The 19,368-nt window shown below is 32.8% G+C and overlaps 1 protein-coding gene across 2 annotated transcripts in view; it reads left to right on the forward strand.

Moving 5' to 3' along the window:
* Window positions 1-19,368, forward strand: part of LOC118184887 (receptor-type tyrosine-protein phosphatase kappa-like) — a 640,424-nt gene that overhangs the window by 456,286 nt on the left and 164,770 nt on the right. For both annotated transcript variants that reach the window (XM_085812648.1, XM_085812647.1), the window contains exons 4-5: window positions 4,329-4,365; window positions 7,330-7,427. In XM_085812648.1, the coding sequence (XP_085668774.1) occupies window positions 4,329-4,365; window positions 7,330-7,427 (135 nt within the window). The remainder of the gene's footprint in view (window positions 1-4,328; window positions 4,366-7,329; window positions 7,428-19,368) is intronic.

Below are 19,368 nucleotides of genomic sequence, written 5' to 3' on the forward strand. Positions count from 1 at the left end.
TATGAAACATGAAAAATACATTGCTCATTGTGATCAGCATTTCAGTTAATATGAGTTTCGGTTAATAAATAACTTTTTTAACTGAAGTAAAGTCGTCAAATAAATTTTAAAAAGATTATAAAAGTCGCCAACTGGCAGAGGAATGTCGCCAAGTAAGGAATTAAGTCGCCAAACTGCTTGGTTTCGATTTTAGTCAACTATTTAAAATTAAGCAAAAAACCAACCTTAGTTTGGCGTATATTTTCAATAGCTGTATTGATTTTGAACGCAATTAAATGCTCTTTGCTCAAGACAAAAAAAAGGAAGATCTGAAAGCCTTCAGGTTTTATATTACACCTAAAAGGGCGTTTTCTAACGTTTATAATTTCCAATCTCGCGCGCTGGAGATAACTTTTTTTTTTTTCGTGCAGTGTTGCTATTGCTCGCTTTGAAATCGTTGATTTAATTCGTTTGTGAAAGTTTGTGTTGAGTTAATCGTTGAGTCTGTTAATTAAAAATTCGTTAAAAGATTACAAAATTTGAAATAGATAATAAAAAATTCGAAATTTATAATTAGGGCTTCCAAGTGCTCATGTTCGGTTGGAGGACTACGTTATTCAAAATTTGCTTGTTCTAGGTACAGTTGTTTTTGCACAATGCGAGAAACATTCATACATTCATGTAGATTCTTCATTATTTAGTTTCTTTAAATATAATACATGGCGATAATATTTGGTGGCAACAGTTTGAAAGCGAACCAACGCAAAAAGTGAAACGACCCAAAATTCAGTTTTGAGATTAATAGCCCTATGGGTTTAACGCTCTTTTGGGCTAAAAATAATTCTGAAGAATTTTGTGTCTCCCCTGAAAGCATCCCTGCCAATCTGAAATTGGTTTTCTGTTTAATTTTAAATTTTACATTGGCTTGACCTCATCCTATGATGGATGCCCTCCGAGTATTAAGTTTAGGGGTAAAAAATCGGTCAAATGATTTCCAGACATGTTTTGAATCTTTCATAAATGAACATTTACTTTGAAGATATTACGAAAAGTTCATAAAAAGGCTTCTGCATTTGTCAAATTGCGAAGTCTTGAACTATATATTTATATGTTACTAGTTGTACTTACATTAAAGTAGTGTAATACTTCTTTGGAGAAATGAAGCAACTCCAATGATGGAACACAGGAATAACTTTTATTTAACACTCAAAAAAATGGCGACATACAAACAAGAAGAGAAAACATATTCTAACACTTAAAAATAAATTACATTCTTCGTGCGAGAGTCGCACGTGGCACTCGAGTCTGGTTTTAAATATTGCCATTCACAAATACCTTAATGTTCATCTATTTAAATTATTTAAACTACAAGATTTTAATACTATTTAAAGCTGTTACAGTAGTTAAATTCCACTGATGTTTTGAAGGATATTTTTTCTCATCGTTTAATGGCATCATTTGGTTAATATTATCAAAAAACCGTGAACAAACGTGATCATATTAAATGGCACAATGTAAGAATAATATGCAATCCAAAACCTGATGTGTTTCACAAAGAACAAAACAAAACAATCAAAATACTTCGCAATTGTTAGACTCTTGGATGCATTCATACTTAAACTGTTTCCTATATCGTAGCCCTTAAATTCGATTGCTATTTTGAAGGATATTTTTTTCTTATCGTGTAATGGCATCATTCAATTAATGTTATGAAATAACCGTAGACAAACGTGATCATATTAAATGGCACCTAATGTAAGAATAATATGCAGTCCAAATTCTGATGTGCTTCACAAAGAACAAAAGAAAACAATCAAAATACTTCGCTGTGGTTACTCTTGGATACATTTCCCTATATCGTAGCCCTTAAATTCTATTGCTGTTTTGAAGGATAATTTTTTTTATCGTGTAATTGCATCATTCGATTAATGTTATGATGGAAACATTTCCCTATATCGTAGCCCTTAAATTCTATTGCTGTTTTCAAGGATAATTTTTTCTTATCGTGTAATTGCATCATTCGATTAATGTTATGATGGATACATTTCCCTATATCGTAGCCCTTAAATTCTATTGCTGTTTTGAAGCATAATTTTTTCTTATCGTGTAATTGCATCATTCGATTAACGTTATGATGGAAACATTTCCCTATATCGTCGCCCTTAAATTCTATTGCTGTTTTGGAGGATAATTTTTTCTTATCGTGTAATTGCATCATTCGATTAATGTTATCATGGATACATTTCCCTATATCGTAGCCCTTAAATTCTATTGCTGTTTTGAAGAATAACTTTTTCTTATCGTGTAATCGCATCATTCGATTAATGTTATGATAGATACATTTCCCTATATCGTAGCCCTTAAATTCTATTGCTGTTTCGGAGGATAATTTTTTCTTATCGTGTAATGGAATCATTCGATTAATGTTATGATGGATACATTTCGCTATATCGTAGCCCTTAAATTCTATTGCTGTTTTGGAGGATAATTTTTTCTTATCGTGTAATTGCATCATTCGATTAATGTTATGATGGATACATTTCCCTATATCGTAGCCCTTAAATTCTATTGCTGTTTTGAAGAATAATTTTTTCTTATCGTGTAATGGCATCATTCGATTAATGTTATGATGGATACATTTCCCTATATCGTAGCTCTTAAATTCTATTGCTGTTTTGAAGAATAATTTTTCTTATCGTGTAATGGCATCATTCGATTAATGTTATGATGGATACATTTCCCTATATCGTAGCTCTTAAATTCTATTGCTGTTTTGAAGAATAATTTTTTCTTATCGTGTAATGGCATCATTCGATTAATGTTATGATGGATACATTTCCCTATATCGTAGCCCTTAAATTCGATTGCTGTTTTAAAGGATATTTTTTTCTTATCGTGTAATGGCATCATTCAATTAATGTTATGAAATAACCGTAGACAAACGTGATCATATTAAATAGCACCTAATGTAAGAATAATATGCAATCCAAATTCTGATGTGCTTCACAATGAACAAAACAAAACAAACAAAATACTTCGCTATGGTTACTCTTGGATACATTTCCCTACATCGTAGACTTAAATTCTATTGCTGTTTTGAAGGATAATGTTTTCTTCTCGTGTAATGGCATCATTCGATTAATGTTATGATGGATACATTTCCCTATATCGTAGCCCTTAAATTCTATTGCTGTTTTGAAGGATAATTTTTTTTTAATCGTGTAATTGGATCATTCGATTAATGTTATGATGGAAACATTTCCCTATATCGTAGCCCTTAAATTCTATTGCTGTTTTGGAGGATATTTTTTTCTTATCGTGTAATTGCATCATTCGATTAATGTTATGTTGGATACATTTCTCTATATCGTAGCCCTTAAATTCTATTGCTGTTTTCAAGGATAATTTTTTCTTATCGTGTAATTGCATCATTCAATTAATGTTATGATGGATACATTTCCCTATATCGTAGCCCTTAAATTCGATTGCTATTTTGAAGGATAATTTTTTCTTATCGTGTAATGGCATCATTCGATTAATGTTATGAAATTACCGTACACCAACGTAATCATATAAAATGGCACCTAATGTAAGAATAATATGCAATCCAAAACCTGATGTGCTTCCCAATGAACAAAACAAAACATTCAAAATACTTCCCTATGGTTAGACTCTTGGATACATGCAGACTTAAACTATTCCCTATTTCGTAGTTTTTATTAATAAATAAAAACTGTTTTATTACTGCAGAAACGACTTATCCTGTTATTATTTATTCAGTTTGTATATTAATCCTGTAGTAGATCCTAGGGTACACGCATAAATGGAAAATGAATTTCCTTCCCACAGCTTTAAGAGCTAAATTGCAACTAGTAGCAAATAGATAGTTGATAATTTCTGTGATAAAGAACAGTTGGTAGATTCTAACGTGCGATGTGCCATCTTAATTTATGTACTTCTCGAATGGGGTGATTTTGAAATGGAGTAAAAAGACAAGGAAATTTACTTGTTTATTTTACTTTATAATACAAGAGTGGAAAAAAGTATTTTCGGAGGACTAGGATTGTTATAAGATGCAATATTTCTTTTTCTCAACATGTGAACTTCGTTACAAAATCCTCAAATGATTTTCTATGACGAACATTCAGTAAACAAAAACAATAAAAATGATTTCTGTTCCGAGAGTATCCATCAACACTATAATGATCCTACCTGTTTTAAATAAAATTAAAACTAATTTACTTTATGAAGAAAGAAATTACGAATTCATTTTCTAATACAACATTAAAATATTTGTAAGTTTTAAAAGATGTTTCTAATTAAAATGATGTATTTTTATTTCATTTCAGGGCATTTTGAAACCAAATGCGTACATCGCTACACAAGGTAAATGCACTTTTGACTTTGTTTTTAATAAAAAAACGCTACTATTATTTCTTTTTTAATTTCTTAAACGAAAATTGAAGAAGGATTTCTTTAATCACAATTACAGTTGAACTTCAGGAAAACCCTCATTATCGATAAGTTATTGATTCTTTTCGGAAATCATGAATGTGCACAAATTTTATCAGTACAGAAGATTAATCACACGATCTGGGCCGTTTCATCATTTCAATAAAATTGGGACAAGAATAGTTTCGCTTATGTTAAGACAAAGGACTCAAACTCAGCTGAAGGGCAGTAATTTAAAAAAATAATAAAGAGCATTTGGAATAACACCATATTGTGCTAAAATTATTTAAAAACAGCATATCATTAGAGTTTTGGATAGACAGCCTCGCCCGCTCGCGATAAGAATGTTTTATTACCTGAGTGTTGCCACTGCTTGCTTTGAAATTATTGAATTTTTTAATAAAAAATTCGCTAAAGCTTTACAAAATGTGAAATAGATTATGAAACAAATTCAGGCTTCCATTTGTCCCTTCAAATTTTCCATTCAAAATTTGATGACTCTATGTACCGTTGTTTTTTCACACTGCGAAAAACATACATACATTCATGTAGATTCTTCATGATTTAATTACTTTAAATATAACACAAGGCGATAATATTTGTGGCAACAAGCTGAAAACTGATTCAGCGCTTTGAGTGATTCAACGCAAAATGCCGTTTTGAGACTAGGCTTAATGCCCATTTGGGCTAAAACAAAAAAGAAAAGGACAAAAGAAAGAAATAGAAAAAAGGAAAGAAAAAGGATTTTTTTGCTGTTAGAAAAAGAAAGTTTGTTAACTAAATTTAAACATTTTTACCATATTTTTGTGAAGACAAATTTGTATATTTGTGAAGACATTCATATAAAAATAACAGAAATAAAAATTCAAATTTCTACTCATTTTCTGCCTGAAATCTAAACGTTGATATCTGTAAGAAATTTCTGTTGGTCACAGGTTCTTCTTTAAATGCACTGATAGTTAAATATTAAAATTTTCAGGCTGTTAATTATTCAAACAATTTTAATATATTGAAATAACTACTAAGCACCTAACTAAATATATGCGAAAACTTCTGAAGTGGGACAAAAAATAATTCGGGTATAATTTAGTTCGAGAGTAGAGGCGTGTAAAAATTAAACGTTTTGTAAGAGGCTAACAGTTTGTTTCTGTTGGAATTCTGTAACCATACGATCACCCTAGAATAATAAAATAATAACGAATTAATCACCCTAGAATAGTAAAATAATAACGAATTAATCACCCTAGAATAGTAAAATAATAACGAATTAATCACCCTAGAATAGTAAAACAATAACGAATTAATCACCCTAGAATAGTAAAATAATAACGAACGAACGCGTTCAAACTTTTCTAAAAACGGTATGTATTTCTAATTCCAACTTCTCTTCACATTTTCGAAGATTCAAGTAAAGGTCCTTAGTAGACTTTTAACCATAAAAGAATGTTTTTGAAGATAAAGTTTGATGGAAAATGAAGGCTCTGGAGCAAACTTCGAAATTTGCTTGATTGATTTGTTTGTCTTCATAGTTTTGGTTTCGTCTTCGAACATTAAACGACGATTTTCGAAGGCGAACTTTACTTGAAGGGATCCTTTCAAATTTCGTATTGGTTTTCGATTATTTATTATTTCGAACAGTGTAATTTCACTTTTCAGAATCCATAAACAGTTCCGAGCTCGACGTAGCAAACAAAATGTATTTTGTATTTATGGAAATTGAAAGCACATTTTGTCCGAGGTTTATAAACACAATACGTTCCTTTACAATCTCTTTACTGTCATTTTTGTAATGTAACTTAATCGATTATATAGTGTTTCATCATCGAAATCTTTTTCAGGAAGGTAGATCTAAGTTCAGTGTTTTCGTAAATGCTATCAGGTTCAGTGTTTCTCCTTACTTGCTTGGGGAACATTCAAGAACCTGACTCGGAACAGGGAGCTTACTAAAGCTATGTTCAATAAATGTGGGAAGAAGACAAGATACACAGGAAGGGTATACGAAACCCTTTATTTTTCACTCTTTACAATAATTTCCGGACTTCGGAATACAGAGACCAACCACTTGTGGTCTGAACGTAAGAATATAAAAATATTAACTAAACTCTAACTTAACTTTGTAATAATAAACAACGGCCTACGTGGAAGATTGGCCGTATATTAACAGGGAGCCGTATGTAGTACAGAGAACTGTTAACACTACAATACGTTTAAAAATTATTAAGAGGATTAAACCTCTGGCCTGGAAGGCAACCAGCAACCGAGTAAAACTGCTAAGGCAAGCGGCCTGCTTTGACTAACTCCTTCCTCTCTCTCGCTTGGCAGAAAGCCACAACTTAAGTACTTGGCGTTCGCCAGACAAATTTGCATAAATAAGTTAAAGCTTTTAATTCTGGCCGGAAGTAGAAAATAAGAAGTGATAGTAAAGATTTAAAATAAAATAAACGTTAGTAAAACTTAAGATCCTTACAATGCAAAGTCCACAAACTTTCGCAATGTTGAGAAGAACTGTATATATACTAGCTACCTATTCAGAATCTTTTAACTACACAGTACTCAACCTTTTTTTACAAAACTTGTCGGAAAATTCTATATCAAATTCAAAACGAAAAAAAATTGAGTTACCCATTGGAGGGTAGCCATAATTTTTAAAGTAGTTTTACTTCTAATCAGATTTAGGGAAGGTTCACATTACTGCCATCCTCTGTCTTGTAGCTTAAATGTTTCTGTTACGCGAAAATATAGTCTGCAGAGCTGGGAGCACTTCCGGGAGAAAAGCAGAAAGAGGAATTTTGATGCAAATGTGAACATTTTGGCTGATTCACTTTCCTTGAAGAATAGGGCGGGGGAAACATTTCTTTCCATCACGGTGCCCATAAAAATTTACATATTTTCTTTCAGGTCCAAACGAGCATACGATATCAGATTTCTGGAGAGCCGTTTGGGAACAAAAGTCACACGTCATCGTCATGCTCACCAAAGTCTTTGACTTCATCAGGGTAGGTGAATTTTTGTTCCATTTTTTTACACGTTTTTTAAAAGAAGTAGAAGTAGTTTTTCTCTTTTTCTTTATACATACGAAATATTCTTTATGCATGATTTATTTATGCTCAGTCCAGTAGGAGTGGATGGGGGTGGTCTGATCAACGCGGTCAACTTGTATAAAAGTGTCAGCAGGTAGTACGCCTTTGTTCGCCAAAGTACAAGAATGCCCCAGCATTAAGACACAAGATCCCCGGCACCCTTATGAAGTTCAATATACAGGGTTGTTATAAAACATTTTCCCGATATATGAATCCCTAGTGGCCTATTCCATCAATCAATCGAAATGAAATTTTAAAAATTGTTATTTGAACATATGCGTTCGAGATTGTGATGGTTTAAAACAATAAAGCTCTCACGGTTATGGTTACAGCGAAAAGTGTTTGAAATTTTCGAATGGAAACAGCTCTTTTTTTCCCATCCGCAACTTTGTCAGTATATTGAAACACCATAAACAGCATGGGGAAGATAATGCTTATGACGAAAATTGCCGACATAAAACATTCGCAAAGGGGAGCACTAGAAAGGACAAATTGGCAACGTGATGATGTTCAGTGAAAAATAATATATGTCCTAGGAATTATTTATTAAGAAAAAACATTATGTGTGGAATTTATGGCTACGTCTGTCTTCGAGTGTCATCTTTCTAACTACCCAGTAAAGCCTCTAAGAGCTATTGCAACGCAAAGAAGCATCACCAGTCCGTTGCAGTTTTCTCGGAGTCATCTTATTATATACACATATATATCTATATAAATATATAATACTTTTAGTGCGGCCGATGTGGAACAAAAAGGAAGATTCACAACTACGTATTATAGCAGTACTTTATGCAAAATTTCAACGGTTCGAGGCTACTCGTTTTTGAGTCAAGCGAGACATATACATACGTACGCATTTAAATTTGTACTTACGTACAGACGTACGTAAGTACGTACGTACAGATGTCACGAAAAAATTCTTTCTGTGCAAGATCTGTCGCTGTTATTCCACATAAATTAAACTAGATCTTACAATGAACCTGGCGAATTCTCGCACAGGCGTGAATAAATTACCAGCACAGAAGAAGAGTGAAAAATAACCTTCTAATTTAATTCAAAATAGCTACCAAAAAGTCACGATCTTTGTGCTTTACAAAGGCACCGTCAACTTGCGGTGAAGCTGAAACGTAGGATATAATTCGAGTCTAAATATAAAATAAAATAGCGCTGGATTAGCACGTTAAATTACGCCTAACAGGTTCACTCACAAAACCCTAACAGGCGTAATGATAATCCGAAATGGCCAAGAAGCTTACTAGCGTAACAGCGAGATAGTAACAAAAAGTGCGCTGGCTAGCGAAAATACGCTCTGAATAAACTCAGAGATTCATATGTTTAAATATGCACTTCACTTTAAATTTACATTCTGGTGAAAAAATGCGAGAGGAAGTTGAGGAGTTCAGGAAAGGTATGAAACATAAAATAAAATTGTTATGCAAAATAAAGGAAACCCTACATCTGAAGCTATTTTAAATCCATTTTATATAGCCATATATAGTCCTTTATTCTGTCCTTACGTACAGATGTCACGCAAAAACATCGCTAAATTGCATTGGATAGCGGTCAAAATTAATATTTTCGTTGAAATATGCTGCCTGAAAATTTTCGCGATTGTAATACTTCCTTTACAAGGAAGTAATAAAGAATAACAAAAGAGAGTTATGTAATGATGAAATGCTGTATTTAGAAAGATGTACAAAATTTCAACATTCTGAGGCTACTTGTTTTTGAGTAATGCCAGGTATATACCTACATATGTACGTACAGACGTCATGAAAAAAATCTCTTCCGAAGCCATTTTAGACCGTTTTTGCAGCCCGTTTTGGGAAAAAGAGTCCTTTATTCTGTTCTTAAGTACGGATGTCAGGCAAAGCATCGTTAAACTGTATTCGATAGCCATCAAAATAGACGTGATTACAATACTTCTTTACTTCGTACAAAGAAGTAAAATTTGAAAGGGAATAAAATTCTATGAATTTGTCTGATTTAAAGGAAAGAAAATATATTTAAGAAATCCTTTTCATTTTCAGGCACATTTTAATAAAAAAAAAAAAAAAAAAAAGAATTATATTTTTATAAGAAATACATTATGCAAAGGTATGTAATTTAAGATAATATTCTTTGATATTGTATAGAGTAAGTTTTTAAAGTTAGGTTAAGAAAATAATTCTCTTGATACCGAATTATGTAATTCGAGTATTTAATTATTATCCTTGAGTTTCTTATACGCAGAAGTATTTTCTTAACAGTTACTCTAAACCTCACATTAATTTTTCCTCCTACAGCAGTTCGACGATAGTAAATAATTAAAGGCGAAATTAATTTCCACCGTAGAAACAGTAATTTAAAATTTTACGAGATATCCTTAATAATTAAAGACATTAACTATGCCTGGATTCAATTCGAATACGAAATATTCCTATTTTACTTTAAACCGTTAGGTTGATGGTTTTGGATTCCAAGGTAATTCTATATAATTATCATAATTTTCCCAAGTACTTGAATTACTTGCGTAGGGCTGAAGTTATAATTACCTTTATTTACTCTTTTAAGGCGAATGTAAATTGTTCAGTTTCTGTATTTGTATATAGGTAATTCGTTTCTAAATTTTCTCGAAATATTTTCCATTACTGCCGAAAGGTTAAATAGAAATATGCACCTAATCTAAATGGGTAAATTTTTATGGCTTTGCTTTATGGCTTATATATAATAGTTAACTTTGGTAATTAGAGTTCAAAGATGACACAATATAAGATCTACTGGAGAGTATAAGTAAATAAATATTTAGAATGAATGGAAATATCTGTGTGTTAAAATAACAGGAAATAAGCCCCTTGTGACGCTTCTTTGGCGAAATGAAGCAACTCCAATGATGGAACACAGCAATAACTTTTATTTAACACTCAAAAAAATGGCGACATACAGACAAGAAGAGAAAACATATTCTAACATTTAAAAATAAATTACATTCTTCGTGCGAGAGTCGCACGAGGCACTCGAGTCTGGTTTCAAATATTGCCATTCACAAATACCTTAATGTTCATCTATTTAAATTATTTAAACTACAAGATTTTAATATTATTTAAAGCTGTTACACCCTTGCTATGATTTCCACAGTCACTGAAATGAATTGTTTTGGAACTGGAATTTAGAAAGCTAGCTTAACAACTGTAGGCTTCGTCGTGATTTCAGATCAATGATTGAGCGAGTTTAATCAAATGTTAAAAACGAATATTTTAATAAGAGATATTTATGTATGGGATCATCCTGAAAATATTGTCACATTCAAAGTTTTACAGAAACAGAGTTCTCATATCACGGCTGAAATACTTCTACGGTTAGTTGGTGTTGGTGTATTTAATTATGGCAAAGCACACAAGAGCTATCTGCCTAAGGGGAGGGATGCCTTCGTGGAGGACTTTCTAAGGGAAACTGGCTCGTATACACGTTACACTTGGGGAAAACCACGAAAACGACCATGCAGTCAGCGAGATTCGAACCTCGGACCGAACTACCAGTGTTCAGCGACTTTACCGCTCGGCCGCTGGTGGGCCCATTTCTACGGTTAGAAAAGTACGAATTTGACATGGCTATGTTTCAAATACTGTATCTGTAACTTTTTTGTAATATTAAACGCTTACTCAGAGAGCCACTTAAAGTAGTTATTATGAAAAACAAAATCGGATGCGGATACCACAGGACTTCCATGAACGGAACATTAAATTATGCACAGATTTTGCTGCATTTTATTTTAACGTATTTCCTCGAAATTTATTAGAGATAGATTTCTCATTCAATTGATTCAGTTCTTACTCCGTGGCAAGGCACAAGAATACATAAAACCTCAAAATATCTTCATTAAAATTTAAAACTATAGAAACACATAAAACAACAAATTCAATTAAAACAATTAAAAAAGAATTTTTACAATTAAGAGTTTCAACACAAAAGCAAGCAGTTCGGCCAGCAAGCTCGAAGGTAGATTTTTCGATGCAAGTTTACTTTTCGTCCCACTCGGCAAAAAGACACTGAAGGTGAAGAAACTGACTTAATTCACTATTCTGCTAAGTTTCAAATGTAAACAAAAATGGCTGCTATGGTAAAAAAAATTAAGTTTAGCCGCACTTAAGCAACGTTTAAATTGTTGATAATTCTACAACTATTTCTTGCAGATTAACTAAAGACATAAAAACCTTAACTAGGAAGATACGAACAACATAATTCAATAATTTTGAAAGTAAAAAAGCCACAATTTACCAACTTGTAAGAATAAAAAGGACTGAGCTCACTCAACCGTGTAACAAAGGGGCGATATATATATATATATATGTAAGATAAAAATGTATGAATTAGAATTATAATATAACTATAAACATTAATTCTACCTCTCTATTCTATAATCGTAATAACTTATCTGCATTGCGTCATTCAAATTAATCATGCGATCTTATGTAACCGTTAATACCAGATGCCTCTTGACCACCAATCACCGAATTGTAAACCAAAACTTTTCTCTTCGCGTGCTTCCATCTTTCATAACTACGCACTTCAGCTTTTGCTCTCTACTGTGCTAAGATGTAATTTCACTGGCTTGCTTTCTATCTCAACAATATCAAAAATGTAAATCTTCTGTGGAAAGGCACGACTAAAGTGCCAAGTGATCGTGGCCACAAATATCAATTGGAAATAAAAATGGAATTAAAACAGCCTCCACTGCCAATTTCTTTAGATAATACCAAGTTAGCATTATTAGCATACTACGCAATCAAAATCTTCTTCAATATGGGTCTAATCACGCATCTACAGTGTTCCGTCTTTCTTTGTGCTTTTATTATGAAATATATATATATATTTATAAACTTTTGGTGGCGACCGCCCACAACCAAAACGTGAGATGCACAACTACATGTTACAGCACTCCTATACAAAATTTCAACTTTCTGGGGCTACTCGTTTTTGAGTTATTCGAGGTACATACATACATATGTATATGTACGTACGTACGTAGATTTTTGTGTGTACAGATGTCACAAAAAATAATCTCTTCCGAATCCATTTTAAACCAATTTTATAATCCGTTTGGGAAAAGAGAGTCCTTTATTCCTGTCCTTACATACACATGTCACGCAAAAACATCGTTAAATTGCAATTGATAGCGGTCAAAATGGATATTTTCGTTAAAATGGTTCTCGGAATTTTTCGTTATTACAATACTTCCTTTACTTCATACAAGGAAGTAAAAATTTATTACCATTTTGCTGAGCTAATGTAATTTCACGGGATCAGCTACTGCATCTAATTACTTAGATTGTTCATCAAATAACGAATTGATTACACCTGAAAAAAATTAAATAACTTACGCTTGGGTGAATGGCAACATACAGGTGTGTGGAAGATAAAAATATTTTATTTCCAGAAGTGGTAATATATTCGTTTTAAGCTGCTTAGTTTCTTGATTAAATTCAAAAGATAAATATCTTAAGTTTTGTCGAGTGGCAACACATTTTTTTTATGCTGCCAAGTTTACTGATTAAACTTCACACCATTAATATCTTATGATTTGTGTAGCAGCAATTCATTGCTATTAAATCGCCGAGTTTGTTAATCAAAATGTAATAATATTCGCATAAAATATGAAATAAGTAAAACAAAATATGAAATTTAAATTTCAGACTTCGGGATGCACATTTTCACGAGACTACTACAGGGTTTCAAAATTTCTGGCTTTCAGTGCTGTCGTTCTTCTACAGCGCGAGGAACATACACGCTGCACACACAAAAAAAAGGAGCAGTTCTATATCTCCTGTTGCCGATTGACTAAATTCAAGTTACGTTTTTCATGTCTCGAAAGCACGGCTTAGGATATATATTAGATTTTATATAAAGCGACTCTTTTTTTGATGCAAAGATCGGCGCCAGGAAAGCACTATTTCAAATTGGCCACGACGCCAAAACCAAAATAAAAAGTCAAAGAATTGCACAAAATCCATTGTGCAATTCACGATGTGTCCAAGTACACATCGATCTATTTTACTTTCACTTAAAAAAATCACAGAATTCCAGAAACTCGGCATTGCGCACTGCCTTGAATTTGTCCATTTTCACATCGATCTATTTTCACTTTATAAAAAATCAGGAGAATGATGATGTCATATAAGGTTAAAACAAAGTTACTCATCGCCAAAATTGAACAAATTGTTTCGCCAATTGAAGGGGCACCCAGTTCTACACTGGTTACAGCCGAAAACATCGCGGACGAAAACGTCGCGGAGAAAACAACGCAAGGCTAAAACGTCGTGCTACAAAACATCGTGGGAGAAAACATCGCAAAGAGAAAACATCGCAGTTCTAAAACATCGTGATACAAAATATCGTCGTGGAAAATAAAGCGGTTCAAAAACTTCGCAGTTCAAAAACATCGTCGTCGAAAATATCGTGGTAAAAAATAAAGTGCCTACAAATCATCGCATGACGATAACATCGCAGACCTGCTTTTCTCAGGTTTTAATAATTGTAAATGGGTATTCCCATAATGATTTGTGAGTGCAAGATGTGAAGAAGGATAAATTTTACTTATACATTTTTTATAAACTAATAAATTTTTGCTGAGAAAATAAGGAAACTTAAACAATGAAAATTAATGCAACTTATAGCACTTCATAGAATTTTAAAGCGACATAGTTAACTAAAAAAGGCCATTAACAAATCATTTTTATAAAGTTTTTACTGGTAATTTTTCATGAAAAGTATAATCTATAAGTTGCATTTAATTTTCTATGCTTAAGTTTCCTTCTTACTTTTTAAGCAAAAAATTATTAATTAATAAAAAATGTGAAAGTAAAAATTATCCTTCTTCACATCTTGCGCTCACAAATCATTATGGGAATATTCATTCAAAATTATTAAAACCTGAAAAAAGAATGTCTGGGATGTTATTGTCATGCGATGATTTGTAGACACTTTATTTTCGACGATATTTTCGACGACGATGTTTTTAAACTGCGAAGTTTTTGAACCGCTTTATTTTCGACGACGATGTTTTGTACCACGATGTTTTAGAACTGCGATATTTTCTCTTTGCGATGTTTTTTCCCACGATGTTTTGTAGCACGACGTTTTCGCCTTGCTTTTTTTTCTCCGCAACGTTTTCGTCTGCGATGTTTTCGGCTGTAACCTTCGAATATACTAGTTAAATAATCATTTACATTTCTGTAACTGACCATTCTATTTACAACTAAATGTAATAATTTTTCTTAAATGCATTACTTCATATTTCATTATATTTTGTATCTAGAAACTGAAACATTATTTCATTGCTTCATAAAATTCAAATATTCCATACCCAGTAAGCTGCTTTCAGACCTCCAATGCCAGATATTATTTCTTCTTCTGTCTAAGAAAGAAATAATTTCTTCAAGATATATACGTATCTGTATTCAAGAATTATTACAGTTAAACAGTTACGGCAGCTACAACGGTTACTCAGAAATAAGTCCACTTTTAAAACACCTTTGCATTCTTATAACATTCTGCAAGAGGCTTCGTTTGTATATATTCAAACACTTCAAAATCATTTTTATACCGACTCAGATAACCTTTTCCCCCTATAAGGTGACCAGATTTTAACATTGGTAAAGCGGGACACCATTTGCCGGGGGGCGTTTTTCTTGATTAAAAATGTGATATATATGGAGCAACACAAATTTCAAAGAACGCAAAAATAGTATTGTAATATGTATTTTTTAATTTCAACATAAGTACAATTTACAAATATAATACATTAAAAATTACGTATAGTATTATTTTATTCTTTGGCATATTTTTCATTTAAGTGTATTCTCTTAGTAGATTGCTGTCGTTTTTTGTTGAATAACTTTTGGACAACTTACGATGTACAAGATCTGAAAGAATGATTATGGTTATTAGCATAAAAAGACATGAGTCCTCCTGCTAATGCTAATTCTTTCCCTTCGTCTCCATAAATTGTTTTGCGAAAGAATTCTTGCATTTTGGAGGAAGATGCAGTAGTATTTAAATATCTCTTATGTTTCTGTGTCTTCGAGTGTTTTGAAATATCATTCTTCCAGCTGCGCGAAATAGAAAATTCACCATTACATTTCTCACATTTTACCATGTAAATGCTTTTCGTTTTTTTTAAGAAAAGGAAATTCACTTATTAGATCATCTTTGAATTTGCATCCTTCTATTCTTCTATAGTAACTTGGAGACGCTTGACTTCTCAGTTAGAAAGATAACACTCGAAGACAGAAGTGGCGTAAATTCCACACGTAATTTTATCCCTGGGTAATTGATTCTGAAGACATATTCTTTTCCCTTGCACATCATCATTGTAGGTGCGGCATGCATCCCACAGTTTTATACAGATTATATTGTTGTAGGACAATAGCTGGCAGAGACACTAAGCAAGCGAAGTAGCGTTCCAGCACAACAGAGGTAGAAGCTAAAGTGCGAAACTATCCAATATGGAGACTCACGAAGAAAAGGTTTTTGGTGTAACTTGCTTATTCAGAGAAAGGTTTCAGTTCTCGAAGTCTTGAGTTCAGGTTTCGAATTAGCCACGTCGTTAGCGTTATGCAAGTTATGTGACATTGATTGATGACGCAGTAAAGAAAAGTTACTTTTACGTCGCCAAGCCTTTTCTTCTTTGAAGGGAGGAATATGTAAGATATGCAAGATTAAAAAATATGTAAATTTCGATAAAACGTATGTAAATCTCAAAATTATAATTTAAACTAGCAGTAATCCTTAAATCCCCCCTCTCTGTTCTAAAAATAGCAATAACTTTTCTGGCTGCGTCATTCCAAGATCATTCTACGTCACATCGCTTGCGTAATGCTCATGACGTAGCTAACTCGGAACTTGAACTCAAAATTTCGACAACTGAAACCTTTCTTCTAGTAAGCAAATTATACAAAACTTTCTCTTGGTGAGTTTCTATATTGGGTTAATAAGTTAAAACTATTAAATGCTTAATTTTAATAACTATTTCCATAACCGTAAAGAATTCTTTTTAAATTACCTGTAAGTAATATCAGTCTGCAGTAAAAGTTACCATTCTCCTATTTAAAATCACTTGCTAGAAAATCCACTTCCGAGCTCTATTCACCTGCGCGTAATTACGCATGCGCATTGCTGTTACACTTCAAAGCTGACGTTTTTACATCAGATTTGATGTAAAAATGCTTGTTTTTACATCAGATTTGTTGTTATTTTGCATGAATCTTATTTGCATCGTTAAGTAGAGAATTCGTCATTCTAATTATGCACCAACAAAGGAAATAATATTTCATTTCATTACCAGCAACCATGTAAGTGTACATAAAATTTAAATCGAAATGTCAATTCCTTGTCTTACGTGTATATGCATATTCGTATATATTTGCGCACTTTTGCTTCTACCTCTCTTGCCGCTAGGATGCTACTTCGCTCGCTTAGCCTCTGCAAGCTGTTGTTTGTTGTTATAAAATGTGAACCCAGGAATGTTACTCAGGAATAAAATGTGTTGAATTTACGGCTATATCTGTCTTCGAGTGTCCCACCACTTACCACATACATAATTACGTAATTAACATACATAATTACGTAACATAATACATAATTACGTAACATAATACATAATTACGTAATTACTCTCATATGTCATATGTCCATCCAACGAATGATAGAACACTTTACTATCGTTTCATAATCAAACACCCGCCAGCTATAAGGAGTATCTGCGCAGTTGTACAGCAAATCAATGCCCTAGGGCAAGGCATTTGCGAGCCACAGTAACATGGTACTGCAGACAATGTACTCAACGATTAGATATTCGCAGTATGTACACATTCTGTAATACACATTCCACATTCAATTTCGAGCCTCGTGTTAACATCTGCTTTCAATAGCCACCAACTTGCAGAAATAATGTTACTGACATGTTTATCAGTGTAAAGCACTGGGCACCCAATGGAATGATGTGTTATCGTAAATCGAGATATATAATATCCGTGCAATGCACGAATGTAGTGTATGCAACGAAATATGTAATTCATGCAACAGAAGCCCCTAATGAAAGTATGTACATTATGTATTATGGGAACTGAGCATATTTCTGCACAGCGCTACTGCTTTACGCACACCTTACTATGTCTCATATGTTTCTTCTGTGCGTAATATTTGCATTTATGTGCTTTACGTGTTTCCATATGTATTCTATGTGTCATGATATGTATTCTCGTGTGTGTTTTTATGTCTTTATGTTACGTAATTACGAGTGTGTTTTTATGCTTTTACGTTTAATTTTATATATATCTATGTGTTTCAGCTTATATGATTGTTTTAGTGTTTTAATGCTATCCTTTATATTCTTTTTTAAGTTACTTTGTGTTATTAACAACGTCCTATGTAAAAACTACCCGACATCTAGCCCCTGTATGGCCATGTAAACTCCCGGTGCAGCCTCACGGGGCTCCAGCGAGTTGCTTCTTCGAGATAGTGGAGGACGTGGGACATATGCCTGTTTACCTGTGTTATACGCCAGACGTCCCCGTCCTCCGTCACCTGTCACCACCTGTCTTCGAGTGTCATTTTTCTAACTACGCATCCAGGCTATTATAACACAAAAAACAACGCCATTCCGTTGCAGCATTCTCCAAGTCATCCTATTACATATATAAATGTAAGAAAAATAAAGACTATGCTAAAGATTAAATTCGCAGCGTAAATTAATTTCCCTTCTCTATTCTAAAAATAGTAACCCCTGTCTGCACTGCGTCATTTCAAGAAAAATCTATGTCATGTGATTCTTACGTAATTATGGTGATGTAAATGAAACTAAAATTCAACCAGCCAATTGTAATTTTACAGCAATATTAACTGTCAAATCAAGATGCTTTGAAAACCAAAACTAATTCAGTCTGACTTGAGATTTCTTCCTGAAAATTACGCAATTGCTTTCCAAGCTTTGGCCTAGCTACATTGCTGTCTGTCTGCTCTGCTTTCTTTCTTGCTGCAAATTTATCTAAAATGTAAAATCTATTGGAATAGCGCAATTAATGTGCCCACTCGATTATCGCCACAACATGTTTGCTAAATAACAAATGAAGGTTTAAATCTGCATTCGTCTCCAAATTTCTTCTCCTGGTCTTCAGTTACTTGTGACTTTGTTTTTATTACATATATATATATATATATAAGAGGTTGCAGACGAAAACATCACGGCAAAAATATCGCTGACGAAAACTTCGCGTAGAAAACAACACAAAGAGAAAACGTCGTGGTACAAAACATCGCAAAGTGAAAAGATCGCAGTTCTGAAATATCGTAGTACAAAATATCGTGGTCAAAAATAAAGCGCTTCAAAAATTTTGCAGTTTAAAAACATCGTCGTCGAAAATATCGTGGTAAAAAATAAAGTACCTACAAATAATCGCATGACGATAACATCGCATACATGCATTCTTCAAATCGCATAGTGACATATTATGTAACTGACTTTCTTCATAACTAACAAATCGATAGCCAAACAATTGATTGCTCGTTATACATGAAAATGTTAACGACACTTTACGAATAAACAGAAACAAAACAATATGTGATTTTCATTAAAACAATATCAAATTAAGAAATGTTATAGAAAATAATTTGATCATTCACTAAGCAATTTTTATACAGTTAACTTCATGCAGTTAGTCTTCCTCTTTATAAGCATTTTTAGACTGTAATTTTCAAGAAAAATTAATCAGTTAAATTTTGAAAAACAGCCTAGTTTATTAATGACCTTTGTTAATTAACTATATAAATGTAAATTTCTATTAAGCTTTGTAAGTTGCATTAATTTTCCATCATTGTCAAT

Source organism: Stegodyphus dumicola, chromosome 3 (assembly GCF_044657685.1).
Source record: "Stegodyphus dumicola isolate Sdum_Otavi_A_Nest chromosome 3, ASM4465768v1".
In the NCBI taxonomy this organism is placed as follows: domain Eukaryota; kingdom Metazoa; phylum Arthropoda; class Arachnida; order Araneae; family Eresidae; genus Stegodyphus; species Stegodyphus dumicola.